The sequence below is a fragment of the Grammomys surdaster genome, unplaced genomic scaffold, assembly GCF_004785775.1.
Source record: "Grammomys surdaster isolate TR1022 unplaced genomic scaffold, NIH_TR_1.0 125739, whole genome shotgun sequence".
Taxonomy (NCBI): domain Eukaryota; kingdom Metazoa; phylum Chordata; class Mammalia; order Rodentia; family Muridae; genus Grammomys; species Grammomys surdaster.
In genome coordinates this window covers 903858-927729 of record NW_021620571.1, presented here as the reverse complement: position 1 = coordinate 927729, position 23872 = coordinate 903858, and the positions used below count along the sequence as shown (strand labels likewise).

Genomic DNA, 23872 nt, shown 5'->3' with positions numbered 1-23872 from the left:
TCGAGCCAGTTTGAAGCTAACCCCTGCTACATGAAATCCTGTCTCAGAAAACCAAAACATAGGAAAAGCAACAAGTATGCAAAGTAGGAATGCATCAGAGATTATTTTAATATCAACAGTTATCAGGTTTCAGAGACTGTTTTAAGTGATGCTACAATTAATTACCTTGGCATTTTTTCAGAAACCTCAGCTGCACGCACAATAAAGGCTCGCCAGGCAGTGTCACGTGTCAGTCGTGAAGAACTGGAAGACAGATTTTTGCGTTTGCATGATGAGAACATTTTACTTAAACAGCATGCCCGCAAGCAAGAGGATAAAATTAAAAGGTTATGATAAAAAGCTTTTAGCTTTTTTTTTCTTAACTCTGTAAAGTTTGAAGGATATAGTTTTTTATAAACTTAATTGAAAGCCCCACCTTCAATCTTTTCTGGAACGAGCAGATTATAAATAAATAGAATTTTTTAAAAATGGAAAATCTTACAAAGTAGAATAATAAACCAAGAGGATTGTGTTTATTATGTCTGAAGTTACCATTTGAAAGAGCATAGCTAAGAGTGCCATGAGTGTATTAGATCTATAAATAACTTTTGGGTTAATATTTATGACTTAATAAGCAGATAGCCAAGCATCTGGTTTTTTTAATGTCATAAAAAATTTAAAAGTAATTAACTATTGCAACTTGTTAGAATGTGTGTTTCCTTATGATTTGGGATTTACTAATGAAAACATCACTTATGTCTGAGTCATGTTTAACTTCACTTGGATTAGTCTTGATTCTTTATTTATTTCAAACAGGCTCTACCATTTTTGAAAACACACATTGTCACTTTTGATGGACATGTAAAATATGTAGGCAAGAATGGTGTTTTCAGTGTAGTTTCTTTTTAATTCTATTTTACTCAGAAATACTGTGCCCATCCTTTGGGTGCCTGGCATTGGAGACAGAAGTGTGCACACCTCTGTATTGTGCTCACATTCTAGGTTCAAAGGAAAAGGAACATAGCCACTTAAGGAAGGAGATGGCTTCCTGCTTAGAATGTAGTGTACAAAAGTGATTCCACTTCACTTTCTATTCTCTAGGCTGTTTTCAAACCCACCAGCCAGCCAGGTACAAGCCTTCTACTTGGAGTTGGTTTTAAGACATAGAAATTGCTATCTGTAGGATGTGCCTGATTCATTTCTGCCAATAGCACACTCAGGTCTACCAAACAGAACGAGATATGAAGTCTGTGATCACTAAACTTTTTTTTCTTTAGATACCTAATTGGTCAGTAAAAGAATGGAATTTACAATCTGACCTTATTAGTAATTTGTCCTATCCAAAAAGTAAAAACAATTATTAATGAGCCACATAGTTTAATGGGGAGGGGGACTGCACTAGGAGTCAAGTTGTATATGTGTTCTAGTCTCTTTCTCCCACTGTCCTGTGCTCAGGCCATTTACTCCCCTGAGACTTTATTAGGCTATGGGAGTACCTACCCACTGAACACTGGCCTATAGCTCTAAATGCTTCCTCAGCCTTACCTCATTGACACTGGCCTAGATCCATGCATTGATCTATCCTTAAGGTGTGAGTTAGCATCATCTTTTGTATAAATACAAATTTTTATAAATTCCCTTTTTAAATACTCAAATCTCACTAGATGACTTGCAATTCATTAGTAACTTAAACAAATGAAAATGATTCTCTGACTAAACAAGCACATGTAGTCTTGTGTCTTCTGTGAAGTTTACTTGAGCATCATGATGTCAAGAACTTGAAGACACTATCACTATCTATTAAAATCATTCCTCATTCTTCAGATGACTTGTCTTTATGTTAAATCTGGACCTTTCTCTTTAATGCAATCTATGTTTCTAAGTGCTAACCTTCCTGTAATAAGTATTCAAATATTTAAGTGTCTTCTCATTTGGATGAATATCTGATTTTTATCGATAGGACACTGAATAGGGCACAGGACTCTAAACTCATTAATTCCTGGGCAAGGAAGCCTGTGGTTTTGCTGGATGGTGATACCTGGTCAGATTTTCCAATGACATATCATCTACTGGACTGGGTAGGAAAGGAAGTAATCCACTGATTATTTTACTAGGATGTTTGTGGTTCTCTTGGATCTTGGTTTTTATTATCCAATATCCTTATAAAGCATCCTTAGTGGATGTGCCTCAAGGGAAAGAGAAAACAATCTTCACTGATTTTGTTATGCAGAGCCCTCCCTGATGCCACATGCTGTAGCCGGGTAGCCAGAAGTGTAGGTAGACATGTATTACTACCGCATTTACAGAAGACTCTGCTTGGGGGGAAATGTTGTTCTGTGACATCCCAAAGCTATTAAGGGTTTTTTTTATTTCACTTTTGTTCCCTTAAGTAAAAGCTTCTGTCCATAACCATGCTAAAATAAAGCAAACCCCACTTAAAGAAAAATGTAGTGTGTTTTTATTTCCAATCTCCTGTCTGGGTCTTTATAAAAATAGATTCACTATAAACTAGAATCAGCTATTGAAGATGTGCGACCAATTTTGTAAAGTCTTGAACTTGTGTCTCTCATCAAAGCCACCTTTTCTTTCTTGTCCTGCCAAGATTTTTCCATTCATTGTCAGGCATGTTTTCCATGCGTGTATATTACATCACCCCATGTGCCCGCTCTGCCTTTTGTTCTGTCTGACCAGTTTTTATCAAAAACGGAAAAGAGTCAAAGGTAGAAGTTCCTGAGATGTCAGGAGAACAATTTATGTCAAAAACCTTAAGTATCATTAAGATAATATTTTTTGCATATAATGTTTTTTTGGAAATTAAACACAAACATTTGTTGAGCACTAATCAACATCTAGGGTCACATTTTGGTTTCTTTTGAAATTTCTGTTGGATTTTATATGTGTCCATCTGTAAATTCCATCATTTTTATGTGTTTCCTTGTCTTAATCCTATAGAAGGATAAGATACTATACTACCTAAATCTGCATAATTTTAGCTCACTTTCCAAAAGTTCTAGCTCACTGTGGGTTGTAGAGACAGCCTACCACATCCACACTCTGTGACTATGTTTAAGTGCATCCAGCGTTCCTATATAAGGTCATGCGTTAAAAATTGCATTTCTGGAACATATGGGGTAAATATGTGTCCTCTCTTTACTAACCTTAAATGATAAGCCTTAGGAAACTGCTATTTGTCAGTGCTATAAAGCAGATTGTTGCCCAGTGGTTTCAATTATCATCAAAGGATTCTTCACAGGCAGTAATAGTTACATCAAAACCTGAAATTTATTACTCAGGTTCTGCACTGAAGTCTTCACAGTGATTATGCTCCTTTCAACAGAATGCATTTTATGCTCACTTCTCACATTCCTTTTCATCTTTTTATTATTTCCCTAGAATGGCCACCAAGTTAATACGGCTAGTTAATGACAAGAAAAGATCTGAGCGGGTTGGTGGCGGCCCCAAGCGGCTGGGACGAGATGTGGAAATGGAAGAAATGATTGAGCAGCTGCAAGAAAAAGTTCATGAGCTTGAAAGACAAAATGAAGTTCTCAAAAACAGGCTAATATCAGCCAAACAGCAGCTCCAGGTCCAGGGACACAGGCAGACATCGTACAGTCGTGTGCAGGCTCGCATTAACACCGGCCGCAGGAAATCAAGTGCCAGTGCAGGCTTGCAGGAATGCCCTGGGAAAGGTAATGCTTTCGACAAACCCTGGACTTAAGTCTGAGCCTGTGGCCCACTGACACGCACAGCTTTGTTTCTTACTCGTGTTTTTACGTGTCTTCAAAAGGAATTGGGACAGTTTGAGGCTGCTTTCTGTCAGATCATAGTGCTGTAACAAGGATGGTTTTATTCAGGAGTCAATCCCTAGGTCACTCCACCTTATTTAGTAACACAGTAACAAACCCAATAATAGGCATATACAGTTGGTTTCTTACACCCGCACTCTGCAGCTAGAGAAGGAGGACAAACCACCTCTGGTGACTTGCAGTTTCCTTTACATGTACAAAGCACAAGCCAGTGATTATAAAGGCCTTATCCATCTCTAAAATAATTATGGCATCGATTTCTTCACACTGGAAAGAATGTGGTAAAGCCTCCTATATTACAAATCAATATCACAGACCAAACGAATTTAGGCACCAAGCCCCCATTCTTCCCATCCTCAGAAGAACTTATTAAATTGAAACTAAAAGCACATAAATATGTTAAGTTGCTTTTTAAAAATGCTACTCCTAGAGAAAGAAAGAAACTTCACTCTAATTGATTTTGTTCGGAATATGCTTCACAGAAACAGCCAACATCTTTTGTAATATTAAAAAAATGATGTAAGCCTTTAGTTCGTTATAATTCATTGAGGAAAGAGGAAACACCATATGAACAGAAGGAGGTGGCAGGGGGGTTATAGTTTTCTTTTCCAAGGCAAAATGTTAACACTGTCTCTTCCCTAGATAGTGTGCCTTTGAAGTCAGTATGGCCTCCACACAGACAGGAGGCAGCTGCAGGATGAAAGGGCTTAGCTGTTGCCAGCAGTGTGAGATTGCGGTAGCCTTTGGATATAATCAAAGTGAGCACAGAGAATTATAAATCAGAAAACACACACTTTGCCACGAATTGTCCTTTATATCAAGTCAGCCCTTGACCTCTCAGCCTCATTTTCCCCATCTATAAAATGGAGCGATAATAATGTCAGGTTAGATAAGAAGGAAAGCAGGAGCTCCTCACTTAGGGACATTTCCTTAAAGTCACACCCTCTCTGAACCTCAGTTTTCTCATCTAGAAATATTGTTGGATGAGGTGATATGGGAAGGCTGCCAGGTCTTTCATGCTAAATAAAAGTTATGCCCAAATTTTAAATTGATATGACAAGCTATTTGTGTTAATTACTGTTCAAATCAAAGCGATCAGTTTACCCTCCCCTCTATTAAAAAATATTTGTTTTTAAAATGATCCATAGAGCATCAGTCTTTAAACACAACTTACAAATTTAAATATCTTCCTGTACTTGTATTCTCTTTGTGATTTAGAGTCACTTCCCCATGTGTAAAGTCTGGGACACAGAAATCACACACTGTGTCTAAATGGTGATGAATACTTACTCATGGCCTGTGAGTAAACCCGAGGTGCCATTCCCAGCATTAATCTTAAACATTCACTCTTCAAGACTGCCTTTGGCACTGGGACAGGAGCCTGATTTTTAGGTTGCAGTGGGGCTGTAGCCCAGATTCCCTCTAGACAAAGGAGACCCTGTAACAGCTGTGGAGCACCCTTATCCTCTGCTTGCACACAGAAGACATGATGGCAAGCGTCGGTTCAGGTGCGATTGGCATTATGTGAACACAGCTCTTACTGTGAAGAACCACTGAAGCAAAAACGTTCGTAAATACATATGCCTTTAAAATATAGTCATTAGTGCCTAGGCGTGGTACAAGCCTGTAATCCAACACCTAATACTCTTAAGACTGAAGCAAGTGGCTAGAGAGATGGCTTATTGGTTAAGAGCACTGGCTGCTCTTCCTGGGTTCCATTCCCAGCACCCACATGACAGCTCACAACTGTCTATAGCTCCAGTTCCGGGGTATCTAACATCCTGTCTGGCCTCTGTGAGTGCCATGATACACATGGAACACACACAGGCAAAAGTAGGCATTTTGAACATGGGTGGTGGTGGTGGTGGTGGTGGTGGTGGTGGTGGTGGTGGTGGTAGTGGTGGTGATGATGATGAACTATTCTTTAAAAGACTAAGACAAGGGGATGTGGAATTTGAAGCCATCCTGGACAGTCATCTCAAAACTAAAAAGGATATGTAATAACCATTCATCAGATATAATGACCACCGTTACTAATTAATAACCAAATTTTGACATATTTTTGAGCATAGTCTTTTAGTTCCACTGCTAATTTTGAATTTTCCCATGATTATATAGGGAAAGCTTAAGCGTTAGTATTATTATAGCCTTGTATATAACTGGCCAGCTGTAGCACAGTGAAGTCTGTAGTGTTTTAAGCAGAGTCTCTCCTTTTCATCGGTGTAGGTTACGGCAGTAGCTAATGACTGTATCAGGAAGGGTGAGTGAGTGAGGTCTGTCTTCATCTCTCAACCCAACAGAGGGAAATTTCTCATTTTGAAAAGGTAAACTCTTCTATAGAGAGTTTTTTCTGTGCCAGTCTTGGACCAGATCTCGGTCCAGTCTCCACTGAAAGTCTGCATTATTTGTTGCTCTTTTCTCTTAAATTCTAATGATCCTAGAACTAGAAAGTATCACACATAATTAAAAGTATGTCTGACTTTTAACAAGTAGACTGTCCTTGTCAAACTTCATATAATGTTTTCTTCCTCTAAGATAAATGTCTGCCTTTGTTGCCCAGGCTGGCTCAAACTTCTCTGCTTAAATGTCTGTCTGTTTCAGCCTCCCAAGTGTATACCTTATTATAAGGGATCTTACTGTTGATTTGCCCTCAGATTGCTGTTTTTAGAAGATAGATTTTCTTATTGAGGTTGAATAAGCAAAGCAGTATGACACAAATTAAGGGTGTAAGATCAAGAGATGTTTATGATAAAATATAGAAGACCACTATAAAAAACAGACTATCCAAAACACCAAAAAGGGATTGGAGAGATGGCGCATGCCCCCAAGCCTGTGTCCGGCCACCGGTCACCAAGATCCATAAAGTGGAAGGAGATAGCTGGCTTGTAAATTGTCCTGTGACCCCCAGTATCATGTGCTGTGCTGTGCTGTCACTGAATACTCTAAGGTCTCTCTCTGCTTGTTGTCTGGCTGTGGCTCTCTGTATTTGTTCCTATCTGCTGCAGGAGGAAGCTTCTCTGATGAAGACTGAGCATATATACAATCTATGAGTGTAGTGTAGTAGAAAGTCAGTAGGAAGTTATTTCATTGTTACGTTCCTTTAGTACAACAGTAGTATTTGGTTTTATACTAGGTTGAATTATTTCCTCCATATGTCCTTGTTTTTTATTATGAATCCCTAAATTAAAAATGGTAGTTTTTAGAAGTTGAGATAGAAGTTCTAAATGCCATAATGTATTGATTTCTTTCTAGATGGTTTCGTTAGCAGGGTTGTTGGGTGGACAGTGCTTTTGCTATGTCTCAGGTACTCCTTGCTGGTAGCTGAGGGCTCATGTCCCCTTAGCCTGCACTTCTGCCTCTCTTTGTAAGAACATATGTAGTGTTTATTATAAATATACTTATAGCAAATCAAGGATCTGTCTATTCTAACTTTCTTTCCATAATACTTTACTACTTTATTTTTAGGTATAAGATTTCAAAATGTAGATGAAGCAGAAACTGTACAACCCACGCTCACAAAATACAGCAATAGTTTACTTGAAGAAGCCAGAGGAGAAATAAGAAATTTGTATGTATTCTTTTTTATGGTCATTTTAGAACTTTGTATATTGATTATGTCTTATTTTGATCCCTCCTTCTCCTTTATTGTAAACAAAATCAGAGTATGTATAAATAATTTGCTTTAGTAAAATACGGATAGTTCTATGGAGTAATGTCAGCCATTATATGACTTGTTCTCAGTAAAATATGGGGAGTGGATAGTTTATCTAGCTGATAGCAGGATTTCTGTTAATTTTACCACCAAAGGAGTAACCTAAAGTCCCATCACTGCAAGCAGTCCCAGCTTTAGAGCTTTAGAGCCAATGTTTTCCTTCCTTTCCCTTCCCTTCCCTTCCCTTCCCTTCCCTTCCCTTCCCTTCCCTTCCCTTCCCTTCCCTTCCCTTCCCTTCCCTTCCCTTCCCTTCCCTTCCCTTCCCTTCCCTTCCCTTCCCTTCCCTTTCTTTTTCTTTTTCTTTTTCTTTTTCTTTTTCTTTTTCTTTTTCTTTTTCTTTTTTTCAGACAGGGTCTTACTAAGTAGCTCTGGCTGTCTTAAAACTCATCTGTAGACCAGTCTAGCCTCGTACTCAAGAGATCCACTTGCCTCTGCCTTTCAAGTGATGAGATTAAAGGCATGTGCCACCACCACCACCCAACTTAGAGACAACATCTTCATTCCCAAGAAGTTACAGATAATATTTTAGATTCTGACTCAACCCCTTTTGGGAACAGAGGCTTTGAGAGGAATGCCTTGAAAGTTTGGGAGTATCTGATAGACATGGATTTCAGCTCTGGATTTCCTGTGCTGCTGTGAGACTTGAATTCTTCATCATGTCATGGTCTCAGAAACATTCCTTCTGACACATTCATCAGCTTTTTCTAGTTCATCAGTGCCTAGTGGTTTCAGTGCATTGTACAAATGAACTTATCCATAAGCCTTCACCTGGATCTTCAGAACATTAAATAAGGAAAGAAAGTATCACACTAAGAGTATCAACCTTAGAACACTACCAAAGAAAAATATGATACAGATTGGAAATGTTTTCTTTTGTGTGTTTTAAATACCAGTCACACTAGCAGTCAACCTGTAAGGAAATAAAAGACTAAATGTTTTCTCATTCTTAGATAATCAAGTGAAAAGCTAGGGTTCATAGCAGTCTCCCAAGGCTCATTGTACTGAGATGCTGCCAGACAAGGGAGAGGTGAGGCATGCTGGAAACCCTAGTTATGTTTGCATGTTTCATGCTTGCTCTCTGAAGTATTAGTTGAGTGATACAGCAGTTGTGCACATACAGAAGAGCAAGGCATCTGAATTATATTGTAAAGTATCCAGCAGATGATCAGTACATACTGAACTAAGTTCAACCACAGTCAAGTCCATTGCCTAGAGCAGTATCTTAAAGGCCATCTTGTGAGTCGTCCAATCATCACATGGGATCTGTCGCTATTTCACTCTATGCAAAGGGAATAAAGCCATTTTATTAACTTTTGCTTGCCCTATATTATAATAAAAACCCATCTTTACTCAAACTTTAAGTACTACAAATTTCTCCTCAAACTGCAGATTCTTATGAAGACTCTTTATTTCAGAGAAAATGTTATTCAGTCACAGAGAGGCCAGATAGAAGAATTAGAGCACTTGGCAGAGATCCTGAAAGCTCAGTTAAAGAGAAAAGAAAATGAAATTGAGTTATCTCTTCTTCAGCTTCGAGAGCAGCAAGCTACAGATCAGAGGTATGTTAAAACTGAAGTGTCACTTTGATATGCTCAAAATTAATTTTAAATAATTTATCATGATCCATAAAAATCTAAATCATGATCCAAAATCCAAACTATTTTAAAACTTTCTCTTTAATAGAAATTCTGTAGACCTACTAACAGTATGAGGTACTTCTGTAAGGAAGGGGCGGTTTTCCCTAGCTGTTCTATGGCTGCCAGCCCACTCTCATCTTGTCTTTGTTTGTATACTCTACTTGTCAAGACTTCAGAAATTAGCACTACTGTGGGTGACAAGAGCTGTTGTACCATGTGTAGACATCCAGTCTTATGTACAGGTTTGTTCAGACTTGTGGTTCCACAGTTCTGTAGTAGCTTGTAACCACAAAGATGGCATGCCTCCTTGTACTCAGTCTGCAAGAAGTCCCCACATTGCTGTGGCTTATGGTGCATCTTGGCAGTATTTCCTTGCCACTATTGCATTTTTAATGATTTGTAAAATAATATTTTTGTTCATGTCTCCCTTTGTGAATTTTTGGTTCTGACCCCATTTGTTCATTTTTTTTGTGTTGATGTTGTACATTGAACAAGACTTCTGTTCACCAGTCTCTCTTCACTTGCCTTCTGCTCTACAGTTTTTTTCTTCTGACAAAACTGAAGACAGTAGCTTATGGAACCTCTGTCTCTCTTTCTCTCTGTTTCTCTATGTATCTATCTGTGTGTGTGTGTGTGTGTGTGTGTGTGTGTGTGTGTGTGTGTGTATCGGCATTCAACAATTACTAACATCTTACCAGTCTTACTTCATTTAAACTTACTTACACTTTGATTTCTGTCAATATTAGCTAGCCCCAACCACACAGTCACTCAGAAGCACTTGCAGTGGTATCTCTGTGCTCAAAAAAATTACTCATCATTCTTTGATAGCACCTAACAGCCAGTTTATAGTCAGATGTGCCTAAAAATAACTTTTCTACTATCGTTTTAGTGGACCCCAAGTAAAATCCACACATTGCCTTTGGTAGTGGCATCTCTTAAGTCCACACATTGCCTTTGGTAACGGTATCTCTTTTGGTTTATTGATATATCCCATAATATTTTTAAAATCAGACTCAGTGACTTGACTTCTGGTTGTTCTTTGTGAACTATCTGATACTCTGTGGTCAGGTTCCTCCTCTTAAAAACCTAGTAAGCTTTACTAACTTTTCATTTCAGATAGAAATGATAAGAAAATTTTTTGGTATTACATTTGTTTATTTCGTATGTGTCTGTGTGTGCATGCATACACACATGTATTGTTCAAGCATCCCTATGGAAATACAAGAATAATTTACAAGAAATCACTTCTTTCTTTCCACGCTAAAGGGTCTAGGAATTCAATTCAGGTCATCAGGCAGCTTGACAGCAAGTACCTTTTCCCACTAAACCATGTCCCCAACCCTAATCTTGTGTTAACAAACTAATCCTACATGGTAATGTGTGAAGAATATGAGGAGAGGTTGTGTAGTTGTAGATTTGAGGGGGTTTAAGGATTTTTTATTTTAATTTTTATATGTGTAGATGATTGCCTGCATCTATGTTTGTGCCTGTAAGCCTAGGGCTGAGAAGGCAGAGATAAGAGAGTCCCTAGACTTAGCAGCTAGCCACCAAGCTCCAGCTTCAGTGAGAAACCCTGTCTCAGAAACTAAGTGGAGTGCAGTCTCAAGAAAGGTGCCAAACATGCACCTCTGAACTACACACTCACACACATGCACAAAGACCCCAACACACAATTTTACTTGGGGCAGGTTCAGGCTTGGAAATATTCCTGTGAGTTTTACTGAATCTTTAGGTAAAAGGTTATCAAGAACCACTCTCCCTATTATATCTTCAAGGTACCAGACAACAAGATGGAGTGGAATAGCTGTTCCTGTTCCAGATGGAGCTGATCATCTTAGAACTAGAATTTGAGTAATAGCTTAGAGGGAAATACTCAGGTCCTTCAGTCCTGGGCAGGAGCAGAGCAGAAAGTGAGTGACAGGCAAGGCCACATGCTTTCAGACTCTAAATGTGGCCAACACACGACAGAACACTGGCCTTGAAAACTAAGCCAGGACTTTCCGTGGGACTAGATTATTCACATAAGAAGACGGTCTCTCTTTTTATCACAGTAACTATTAGAAGCAGAAACAAAATTATGTACAAAGGAAAATTGCTACAGAAGCCAAAGAAATAAGCCAGTTAGTACCTTACCTCAATGATTTTATAAAACTGAAAATTCACATTATTTCCTTAGAAGGAAAGATACCTCTGTTGAGTAACATATTATTTCTTGAATACAGTTTTTAAAACAAAAGAAATAAAATAAAGGTCTTCAAGTCTTTTTAAAATTTATGTTTACTTGTAGCTCAAATTTTTATGTGTAATAACAATTTTTGAGGCTAATAGAAAATTACTGAAAAACTTAGGGGAAAATGTAAAACTTGGTATAATTTACTATAGAGAGAAATCACAAAATGGAAAACATATTTGAACTTCTCTTCCACTGGTACATTATTTCAGTTTTGAAATTCTAGAACTCTGATCTGGATGTTGGACCCCTTGTTCTCAGGCATGAACCTAACATAGCTGTAATCTGCAGAGTGGCGGCACTCGATATTTATGGCAAAGAGCCTTTCATAGCCCAGTACAGAAACCCTCCATAGTGTGTGTTTAATAGCCCAGTTTGGTTTGGCATCAGCCTGACATAAACTTTCGGTTATCCAAAGCCCTTAATTGCTTTGAAGTTAAATCCCAGCGCTGCTCTTTTTATTAAAGTCATGTTTTTCCTGTTGTTGTGGTCTATTTTGGAAGACTGAGTTGTGATTTTTGCATATGTTCTACATAATGCCTCATTAGCAAAAAATCTTGTATCATTTACAAGTAGCCTGAATGTCTGTTGTTTTGAACAAAAATCCATATTAAAATTTAAACAATATAAAAATGCACATTTTCTGCTTATTAAAAAGGCTGTCTTAAATTAAATGCAAAGCAGTAACCAGTGAACACATGTACATGAACATTAAAATCAAAACAGTTTTACCTTTTATTTACTTTTTTCAACTCCAAAAATATACCCTTAGCAAATGTGTAACTAGTTTATACTTTCTTTAAAAATAAATATTAGGGTACCATTTATCTTCTTAATTAAAAATCATGTAAATACCATTATGTCCCAAGGGAGGAAATGTAAGCCATATATGTTTCAGACTCTCTGACTTGCCCTGTTCCCTTTGGCAGACAGCAGACTGTCAAATCCTAAAACTAAGAGATTCTTTGCAGCCGTGCATAAGAAACAGCTTGGCCTCTGGGCTTCTCTCTTCCCTTTTGCACAGACAATATTACTTCCTAGCACTCTAAATTCTCCTCAACATTTCACTTGGAAAGGCAGTAAACCTACTGAAAAACAGAGTAGTCGGATGAGCACCCGTGTCTTCTACCTTGACCTTATCTGAGTGTGGTATAGGAGCCTGTTTCCGGGGTTTGCTACTGCACAAACCCTTCTGCTCTGGATCCCTCCTCTTTCTCTCTTCTCTCTTCCTCCCTTCTCTTTCCTCCCCAATTCCTTCTCTAGTTCCTTCTTTACCAGCCTCCATCCTCTCCTTCAACCCACTCTTCCTCCTCTCTTACATCCCTCTCCCATCCATCCCTCCCTTTCCTGTTTGAGAGGTGCTTTTGTTATATCATCTGCCGTACACTTAGGAGATGTTAAAGTGTTGGAATATCCTCCTACATAATAGTTCTTCAGAACCTTTAATGAACAACCCAGTAGCATCATTTAATATTCAGCCCAAGTCTGTATGCAAGTTATTCTGATGTCCTTTAGAGCTTTGTTTTGTCAGTAGTATTTTGTTTTCATCTAGGGTGTAACGGAGGACTGGGTATTCATTGCCACGTCTTTTAAGTTCCCTTTATTTTAGAATGGTTCCTGCACTTTCCCAGTCCAGTGACAGCTGTTTGCAGAATACCCCTCAATTTGGATTTGCCTGATTGCCCGCTCCCCTAATTAAGAGGGCACATCTGGTTCTCTGATGGAAGAATGACAGGGGCCTGGGATATCCATGCAAACATTATTATGTCGGGGATGATCTGTCATTTTTAAAATACCTCCAGGTTCCCCTATTGTTTTTTTAATAACTTAGAATTTTTCCATCCACAAATATTATACCTAAGTATAATATTCTTTTGTCTCTGGGGCCTTTCTTTCTTTCTTTCTTTCTTTCTTTCTTTCTTTCTTTCTTCCTTTCTTTCTTCCTTTCCTTTCCTTTCTTTCTTTCTTTCTTTTTTATTAATACTAAGACTTTTCTAGATAGCAGCTTAACACATTTTTCCAATGCTCATGTATATTGCTGGACCTATAGCTAGTGAATTAGCGAATATGTCACAGTACATGGAAAGTGAAAACTTAGGAAGGACTATTTTTAAAAGAGGGAGAAAATTTTGGCTATTAAAACTAGATTTGAGTGTTGACTCAATCACTTAAACACTTTGTCCAAATTCTTTATTTCTCTTGTAAATGAGTAAGAAATGGGTAAATAGTTTTCTACTCTGTAAATAAGTCATGTACTCCCAAGACCTTGTATATCTGAAAGATTTGCCTACCCAATAATTTTCCTAACTTTTGATTTTTTATTTCATTTTATAATCATTAGAACTACTATCATTCCATTTATTCTTTCAGATAATTGTGAAATAACCTCTTCTTGCACTGGATTGAAGTAATTGTATAAAGTAGAATTTAAAAAATAAAAACCCTTCAGTTCACTTTTGCAAGGTTAATAGCCAGTAAAAAGCACATTTGCCACTGAGCTTTTGGAAATACTAAAAAGTCTCAGATTCCCATGGTTGTTACAATAAACTTCCAATTGAAGTCCATTAAATTTGATCCTAAACATGGCCATCTTTAGAAGGTAAGCCAAGATTTGGGCAGCTCTTGCCCCAGGCCAGCACTTGGGCATGCCGGTTCTCTTCATATCAGTGTAAGAATGAGCATACAGAAAGTCTGTCAGCTGTCCCCTCCATTCTTGTGGATAGTGACAGTAAGAAAGTACTGAAGCTGTGGCTTGTGCTTTGCCCCAACACCAGGAGAATTATGCTGTATTAGCAAATTAAACTTACATAGACACGTGCTCCTTTATGCAGTCTTAAATTGGAGAGCCATCTGCACCCATAATCGCAAGGAGTGATTTTAAACAAAACCATTACCCTGCACATCTATTCTGGACAATTTTAGGGAAAGTCAGTCTGCTTGGTTTACTAGAGGCATCTCTAGTCCTCTTGAAAACATCCTCGCTAGTGTTCTGTTTGTTTGTTTTTTCACTTATTGGTGATCCACATTTCTTTCAACAATATGATAATTAAGTTTCTACAACTGTTCAAAAAGAATATTAAAATGATCTTAACTCTAAGATTCTTTTTAGCCTTATCCCTTGGACTCAGCTGGCATAAAACTATTATTCACAGTGATCTTTCCATTCTGTCTCATAAACATGTGACCTCATTGCTTCCCAGAATATCCCAGCACAGCTTCTGTGTAACAGGGTCTCTCCCCATCCTCTGTAGTATGCTGTTCATAATCCTTACTGTAGCAAGGAATGAAATGTTGTGGGAGAAGAGGGGAGGCAAGCGTCTAGGCAGCGCAGTATATGAGACCTCAACTGTAGCAAAGATTTCTGCTCCTTATGCTTTCATATTAGACTATACATTACATACCCCACTGAAAGTTTCCTTTCTCCAGTGTATCTGGGGTTTCAAGTTTCTGGATTTATTATGGCGCCCAGTAGCAAAGCTGAAGTCACGTGTTCTCAAGACTGCCACTCGAATTGTTTTTCAGAGTTTATTGCTTGACTGTTTCAAATTATAGAGGAGAAAGTTGGCACACAGGTTGTTGAGCTGGGTTGCTTTTTTCAACATAAAGTCTAATTTATTTCAGCTTTTTTTTAATCTAGAGAGGAGCCAACAACTTTTCTCATAGTTTCAGAAGATCCTATCACAATTCTAAATCATGTCTATAAAAAGAGAAAGCCAAAAAGAAAATAAAGTCACTGTGTTCTCCAGCTTAACTTTTTCATCATTTTTCAAAATCTTTGTTTAAATTTTGAAAAATATGTTTACAAAGCATTTAATTATAACACTTGATATGTGCAGGTTATCTTTCCATGTGTAATGCAGCTCATATAAATTGTTGTCCAACTGTCAGAGTCCATCTGAGTGGTGCTGTGCATCCTTCTCTCGGTTAGAACATCAGCATTCTCTCTGTTAGAACATCACTCTCCTGAAGATTTGTTCCTGTGTGTGTAAAGAGACAGACAGTGCTCTTATGAGGACATCTCTGAACATATTGCTGATACATTCCTCCTCTACCACTTTCTCAAAGGAAGCCAACCTGAGGTTTTGTTCCATAGGCATCTCGGTCTTCAACTGGCTGCATAGTGATGCCTGTTGCTCACTCACTTCCAGCATCCTCATCAGTCTTTTGTGACATCTCTCCCCCTTCCTATCACCTCCACCCTTCTTTTCCTAGAATTCATCCATGTGAAAATGTCAAGTTGCTCATCCCAGTCTCAGGTGACTCAGTTGTACATCATGACCACCAGGCCACCAGTATCCTATGGCTGATTTTAATGTGGGCATACTTTGTATCTCTGACCAACACTTGTATGTGACAAATTATCATCTTCAGATTATGTCCTCAAAAACTATATAGACATTGTAATAAGAATACCTATTACCTGCCAAGCCCTTACATAGACGTGGAGGTTTTGCCTTATCCAGAGTATCTGTGCTCTGTGATAAACTGACCAAGTGCTTTATCATTGCTGTTTCCAAATACAGTTGTGTTCATGCCTAGTGCTGGGCAGCATTAGGATAAAATGCTTTGCCTCTTTTCTTACCAATCTTTTAGAAAGTCCATACCCCAAGGCAGTCAGTGAAATGCTCAGTATAACTCCACCAGTCTAAACATTACAATGTTTAAAACACTTGCTCTCCTTTGCCATAAAGAGTATTCAGCATCACGTTTTGGGATGCTCTAACAAGGAACTGACTGCTGAGATGTAATTGCTTGTTATTGACATTCATTTTACAATGTATTTGATTCTTCTTGGAAATTTTATTTTAAAACAAAATATCAGAGTAACTGACTGGATTTGATCCTTAGCTCCCTCCTTCCCCCAGTAAAAAGAGCAAAAAACTGAGAAAGGCTCTGGAGAGATGGCTCTGGCTGCTTTCCTGGAGGACCTGGGTTCCAGTCCCAGGACCTATACTGCAGCTCATAACCATCTGTAACTCCAGTCTCAGGATATCCAATGCCCTCTGCCCTCTGGGGGGCAATAGGCACACACCTGGTACACAGACATACATATATTTTTGAGTCACATTCTGTCCTTCTGTATCAGTAAATGCTATACATTATTGAGTGATTAAACCAACTAATTCTGGGAAAAATAAGTAAATTGTATTTTGATTTCAATTTTTTTAATATTTTGAATGAAAATTGTTTTGAATCTTTTCTTTATACTTTAGTTAAAATACATTTTTCTTCATGTTTTAATGAAAATGTAACAACAAGGAAAATAGTGATAAGCACACTGTTTTCTTTGCTCAGAACTGCTAGATAACTTGCTTTAGACACATAATTATTTTAACATTGTGTTAAGACTGTGCCCTGGGAAAGATCCAAGTTCTTGGACTTGTTTATCTTCTGTGTGAGGACAACTAACTGTGCAATGCCAAAATACAATGAACTTTCAAATATCAAAGAGGAAAATGGAGTAATTCAAGTCCTCAGCTGGTTTACAGATGTGTGAGCTTTGTAGTGCATTTGCTGGTTCCACTGGGCCCTGTGACAATGTTTCCAATATGTGAATACTAGGTAAGCCTTAGAAGTAAAATTACTTAGCTTAAATGCTGAAATAATTTTCTGAATTTGAAATTTTTAACTTTATATTTTTTAAAGTGAAGTCTTAAAATCAATGCCTCACAGTTTTAAAAAAGTTTAAATGAGGCATTAAATTAAGGAAACTTTTTTCTGTCAAGAAAATAAATGCCTTCGGAGAACAGGTATTCATTTAGATCTATGATTAACCTTTAACAAGATCTTCCTGTTAAATTCTACATTTGCTTTAATCTCAGTAGGAAAAATACGAAATAGTATTGCAGCATATAAGGTTTCTATATACCCTGTGGACATCAAATAATCTCGTACAGCTAAAGGCACAGCTGCAACATATTTAAATGCCAGCTTTGGGCATTGTTAGTATAAAATGCTAAGTCACTTATTGGGAAATGTTTTGAAAAGTTGAAACTCCAAGAGGAAACTCCAATAAATGATAATCTGTGATACTTCGTGTGCTGAGGGCGTGGCAGGGAGTGACTGACGCCGCTGCCTCTCCTGCACTTACAGGAGAGTAACGGAGCAGTCCTTTAAGGAAGCATAAAGTTCGCTGGTAGATGCTGCTGGCTGATAACTGATGGGTTTGTGTAGCCTTTCAAAACATCCTAAAGTGCCTGTCAGTCTTTTCTGTCAGTGTGATGAAGCTAGCATTGCCGTCGAGTTTGGAAGCTCAGATGGTCTATTTATGCACCTTTCAGAATGGATACTGGCTAGTTCTTAAATAATCTGTCATAAATTACAGTAATAGAAAATTTTAAATGACTTGAATATATACAAATAAATCAACCATAGTTGGTGTGTGTATGTGCGTGTGAGTGTGTGTGTATGGCTTTTGTTTTCCTTTTAACTTGTATTTTTAACTTTTTTTCTTTTTCTTAAACACAACTTTGAAGGTCAAATATTCGGGACAATGTAGAAATGATTAAGCTTCATAAACAACTAGTGGAGAAAAGCAATGCTCTTTCAGTCATAGAAGGAAAATTTATTCAGCTTCAAGAGGTACTGTGATTATTCTATTTGCAAATGAAAAGGATTCAACAATTTTTTAATAATGGTCATAATGCTAAAATTTTAGTTTTAATGTTTGCTATATTTAATGTATGTAACTTCTATTTGTATATTATTCATAAAAGTTACTAAAAAGCCACTTGAGTTTTTATAAATATCTAAGTCATTTCAATAAGTGCATCTGTCATAAGTCCTCTCATATGAGGAACATCCCTTTTCATCTCCCTTTTTTTTTGAGCTTATAATGAACCTGCAGCACTGAAGATGTCTCTGCACTGGCACAGATCTTCACTTTCACATGTGTGCAATAAAGACCAGAGTTCCGAAGAGCTCAGTAATTACATGTTAAATCTTTCTTTGATGTGGATTTTGTTTAGTTTTGTTTTGTTTTGTTTTGTTTTGTTTTGTGTTTCTTTGGTCACCACCATTATCAGAAGATATTTGAGTGTCCCTAGTGTCAGCTGTCAGTTATTTATCTGGAGCCATGACAGATCAGCCTGACTGCTCAGGCTTTCTCCTCAGGATGGTTTTCACATGACTGTGGGTACACAGGATGTGCCAACACAGGCTACTATTTATTGGTACTGCATAATTAACAGAAGTCCTGGAATTAATGAACTCCAAACATTCCAGATGATCAGAATTTATATTAAGCCATGCTTTCTTTGAAGTACAGAGACAAGGCAAGCTGTACATTGTTGTAAAGCGCCAGGTCATATAATGCCTGCTTCACTATTGAAGTAAATAGTTAAATGCCTTTCAGCTATACCTTGAGTGAAGTCTTCTAACCTATAGGAACCTCCTTTAATGCCAAATATAACTACCTTCCATATAGAAACAAAAGTTTATAGGAGAGGGAACTGTTTTGTGAGGGGAGTGTTAGTTGCCTCTGTCTATTTCTCTCTCAACGAAAAGTACATGTAGGAGAAAGCAGTTCAAAATGAAGAATTAAGACAGGAATTGAAAAATGATTTTAGATTCTCTGACTTCTTTGACTATCTTGATTCCCGTGTAACAGTGACCCTTGGTGTGTTTGTTCAGATAATAAAATAACCAGTGTCTGCTACAGTGCAGGTGCGTGTTTCAGACAGTAGTGTAGAGACAAGGCTCAAGAGGGTGTGGCCAACAGCCTCAATGACATGAGTGGCTCAAAGGACACACACTAATGGTAGCATGCTATGATAATACAGCAGTGAGGAAAGTGAATCTCAAGTTCTCTAATTGGGCTTAAAGGTCAGATGGCTTTTAGGTGCAGGAAGAAAACCTTCACTAGGACTTACACAGGTGAGGCATTTCATGTTAGAATCAAGTGGTATCTGCAAAAGACCTTATTTTAAATACTACCAGTGTTATTTATTCTAAAATGCATATGGCATTTAAGTATGTGAAATTGAATATAAAGCATGTTCACATATAAACTTTTTAAAAATTAAGAAGAGTTTATTTTGCAGAATTATATTTTACAGAATAACTATTTTTGCAGAGTTAAAAAACTTACTTGCATTAAAACTAGAAGCTTACCACTCAACGTTGTTTGTGCTCTGATGGCAGATCCTTCTCATTCTCGTGTCTGTGATCAGCAAGTTTTGACCCATGCTGAAACATTTTTGACAGCATGTCCATCCACTATAGCCATAGTAAAAGAGGGGAAATTGCTGAAACCATTTGACTTACTGGTTACGTTAACTAGTCAAAACCTAGGGGCAAATGAAAGGGGAGACAGTGTGTGTTGTGCGAAGGCTGAGTGACCTTCTCTTTCTTTGTATCACACATACATTGTTTATGACTTGAAGAATAAATTGTGCGATGTAAATGTCCAGGGAAGCCATGGTTAAACTTGTAATTAGTTTTCCAGAGTCCAATGTTAAAAATGCTTAAACTTTTTTCTCTTTGTTTTATAGAAGCAAAGAACACTCAGAATCAGCCATGATGCCTTGATGGCCAATGGAGATGAGCTAAACATGCAGCTTAAGGAGCAGCGTCTGAAGTGCTGCAGCCTTGAAAAACAGCTGCACTCGGCGAGGCTTTCAGAAAGGAGAGTAGAGGAGGTAAGCGCCAGGGGAGTGCGGTCATTGGCTGCATGAAAATCTCTCCAGAACTGTTTTGAACAGTAGAAGAGAAACAGTTCAAACATTGGATTCATGTCACAATCCTGAACTATGTTGTTTGGTGTTTCAAATGCAGCAGGATAGAGTAGCTAGTACAGAATGTGAATGGCAAACTGATCCATCAGTTAAAATACCTGCAGACATGCGGAGAGCCACTGCTTATCTAGGGATACAGAGCCTAGAGCAGACCGAAAAGTAACGTGATATCACGTGGCCTGAAGAGCAAGCATTCCTCAACACAACGCTTCTTAATCATTGAGACATAAGAACAAAATTATAGGAATGATGGATTTCTAAGGGAGATGCTGTGCTCTGCTATGCCAGCAATTTTTTACAATTATCTTTTTCTGGGAGGTTGTTTGAAAACTTACCCTTCTATTACTGTTGCCATTTATAGCTCCCAACTAGAACAGTATTTTTTCTAAAGTCTGTTAAACTTATTCAAAAGAGAATGTTGAAAATAAAGAATTTTAAGTACTCTGTTCTGTAGCAAAAAATAAAAGTGACTACAGAATATATTTATTAGTAAACCCTTCAATATTACAGTATAACAATTCACATTTTAATCATAATGATCTAATTAAATTACAATGTTATCTTAAAATTTTATTCTGAAAATTTTATTCACTAGGATAAAATAAGGAATAAAATTTTAGTTATTCTTAAGAGAATACAATTTTAGTTATTCTTAAGATATGCTACTATTTATAGATTCCAAGTAACAAGAGAAAATGTGCCCTTAAATTAAATAGTTATTAACAAACTTGTTTGAACCATGAACTCAAATAATAGTTAATACTCATTTTTATGGGCCAATTGGAAATTAATACAAAATGAATATAATGATGGAATTCATCATGGTAGAAAGTAAAAAAATACTATGTTTCCAGGGACTTAAGAGAAAGCTCTTAACACATTCTTTATTGAGTTCTGGCTCATGTTGTCATAAAATAGTGCATGCGTTTCTCCTAAATTAAAATGGGAATATTAATTTAGTGTTTATTTAATGACATGGAAGAACTCAACACTGAATTGAATGCAGGCTCTGTGTGTGCTGTAGTCAGCAGCTGCAGGGTAGGAGTCAGGACTGAAATGAGTCTCCGTCCTCTGCCGGTTTTCTTACCATGTGGGTTGATATGATAATCACTTAATGTATTTATTTTCAGAGTCCAGAGTGCTAACTGTGAACCATGAAAACTCTTTGTAATTTTATTTTCATTTTAGCTGCAGGATAGAATTAATGATTTAGAAAAGGAGCGAGAACTTTTAAAGGAAAACTATGATAAACTTTATAACAGGTAAATCACAATTCTATGTGTTTCGTTCTTGTTTGAGTTCTTTTTAATCAAAGAATTATTGTTAAATATCGAATATTGATTTTAAAACTAGCAACAGATCATGACAAGAAAAATAAGCTTTTTAAAGGCATTAGTCACTGGTTTTTAACCTGAGCTGTAGTCTGTCATCTCTTGGAGAACCAGGTTGTTTTTTGTGGGTTACAGGCAATGTCTCTTGTTGACTGGAGGTGGGCAGATGCCATGTGGGACGGTCTGCATCCATTCCTATAAATCCTCACAGCACCATGGAGTGTCAGAGTCTAGGTGCTCAGGTTACAGACAAGGAGGATAAAACAAGGGTAGCCTGCCTTTCACAGACATTATGTACTCTTGAAGAGTGATGTCATCTAAAGGCCTGAAGAAGTTCTTGGAGCTTCAGTCTTTTCTACTGGGCTTTCAGAAGATAACAGATGTGGTCTGCAAAGGTTATCTTGCAATTATCTATGTTCCTTATAAAGAGAAGCTCGGGCACCTCAGCTCAAGATGAGTTTTGAAGAACTACTTCACTTTTAGTTTTTAGTATATTTCATAACATAGAAGCAGAGTTAACATGTTTAAATATGTTTTATCTGATATTCAACCATTGTTCATATTGATAATATACTGAAACCTCAGAAAATTGCTATAAATATATCTTTAATCTTTTAATTGAATGTTTTGCAAATTAATATACATTTAAACTTTTTAGTTCTTACAGAGAGTGTGAAGAAGTATTTCAATTGCTTCATTTTGTTTTGGTTTGGTTTGGTTTTTTTGTCTGTTTGTTAAGGATTAGCAACAGTAGGATTCCAGTTAAGTATTCAGGACCCTCTGGCAGGGGACCCTAGCCAGACATATTTATGTGCAAGTGCGTAAGACTTCCATCTAGACCATTTTGTACCAGACCCTTTCTAATTGACTTTAATTAACTTGACCTAAGAATCTATTACACCTCCTGGTTTATATTTCTATCTCTAAGGAACTGTGTGTATATTTACATTGATGTCTCTATGTTTTATAATCATATGTTTAAAATTTCAGGTGTCCATACAGATTGTACAACGCCCTACTAGGTGAAAAAGCTATGATACCCCTGTGTTTTATAAGGGAAGCAACTGAGACAGGCACCAGACTTGTGCAGTCACAGCATGGCTAGGGTAACCATGTGCAACTGGACCCAATTCTTTCAACTCTAAAACTTGATTTCCCCCCAGTACATCACCCTCCCTGATTTTAATTGCATTGGAAAATCATCTGTGTGAAAAGGAAGCATCCATAAAATAATGAACCTGTCATACATGCAGAGATGTTGATTGACTTATACCTATCTCGAATATCTTGTAACTATAAATAATTTAATGTAGTTAAATACAAAATGCTAAGTATCATTTGGCCATTACTTCTAAATTTCTACTTCTCTCCAACTTGAGAATTTACTGGACACATTTTCCTGGAATAGAAACAGACTTATCTGGGAATGATGCATAAATGGAATTTTGACAAAGCATATTTTTCTCATATTTACTTAATCACCATAAAATTTTTTCCATAGTAGAAGATGATCTAAGAATGTAAATCTGACTTTGAAGGTTTTGAGGGCTTTGTCTTATTTTGTTTTGTTTTTAATGTTTTGGACTTGTGCTACATTTTTTCAGCATCACAGTGAAAGCACACTTCATTGGGCTGCTTACACATAAATTTTAAATGAGTTCTATATGTAAATGGCTATAATGAGCATCAAAACAATGTCAAAAAACAGTGACACCTAAGCCTAACGTCCACCTTGTATATGCTGCCATAAGTAAAACATCAGAATCCTCTGATAGAATTTATTTTTAAATACACTTTCAGAATCATAGCGAAACTGCAGATATCACCGTTATCCCAGACTCTCCAGCTTGCTTCTCTCATTACACTCTTATTCATCATTGCTGAAATTAATGTTAATCAGAAACTACACACGCTACTTGTTTGCTTAGTCACAATGATAGCATGCTTTAAAAAGGAGAGCATGTGTTTGCTATTCACAGTTGGCTGCTTTTCAGGAGAAAAAGATCATTTGCAGATTGCATTCCCATCTTCCTTTTTTAAATGAAATTTTGAATGTGTTTATTACTTGACATGTGACATATTAGAGAATCATGTGGTAAGATAAAACCCTCATGTTAGTACTTGGTATGAGACTTCTTTAATATGCTAAACATTTTTGATACAATGCCGAGAAATAAGAACTTCAAGAAATGTTCAGTTTTAAGATCCAGAATAATTTTTTGCAATTAAATCTTACTGTGTGCTAAAAGAGAAACTTCATGCAATAATATAGTAAGGCTAGGTTCCATCTCTGCAATTAGTAGAGTGCCAGGGAGCTAGTTAATGCAGTGGGCCCTCAACAACAGTGGATAAACACAACCTGGGAGGCTATGTGACTCTCTCGTGTGTGTGCGTGTGTGTGTGTGTGTGTGTGTGTGTGTGTGTGTGTGTGTGTGTGTG

General features: G+C 37.3%; 1 protein-coding gene across 1 annotated transcript in view; it reads left to right on the top strand.

The window, feature by feature from the left end:
• Rpgrip1l (RPGRIP1 like) overlaps positions 1–23872 on the top strand; it is a 94339-nt gene that overhangs the window by 4985 nt on the left and 65482 nt on the right. The window contains exons 3-9 of the mRNA XM_028788221.1: positions 182–326; positions 3373–3671; positions 7254–7356; positions 8916–9059; positions 17844–17949; positions 19860–20006; positions 21291–21364. Of these exons, the coding sequence (XP_028644054.1) occupies positions 182–326; positions 3373–3671; positions 7254–7356; positions 8916–9059; positions 17844–17949; positions 19860–20006; positions 21291–21364 (1018 nt within the window). The remainder of the gene's footprint in view (positions 1–181; positions 327–3372; positions 3672–7253; positions 7357–8915; positions 9060–17843; positions 17950–19859; positions 20007–21290; positions 21365–23872) is intronic.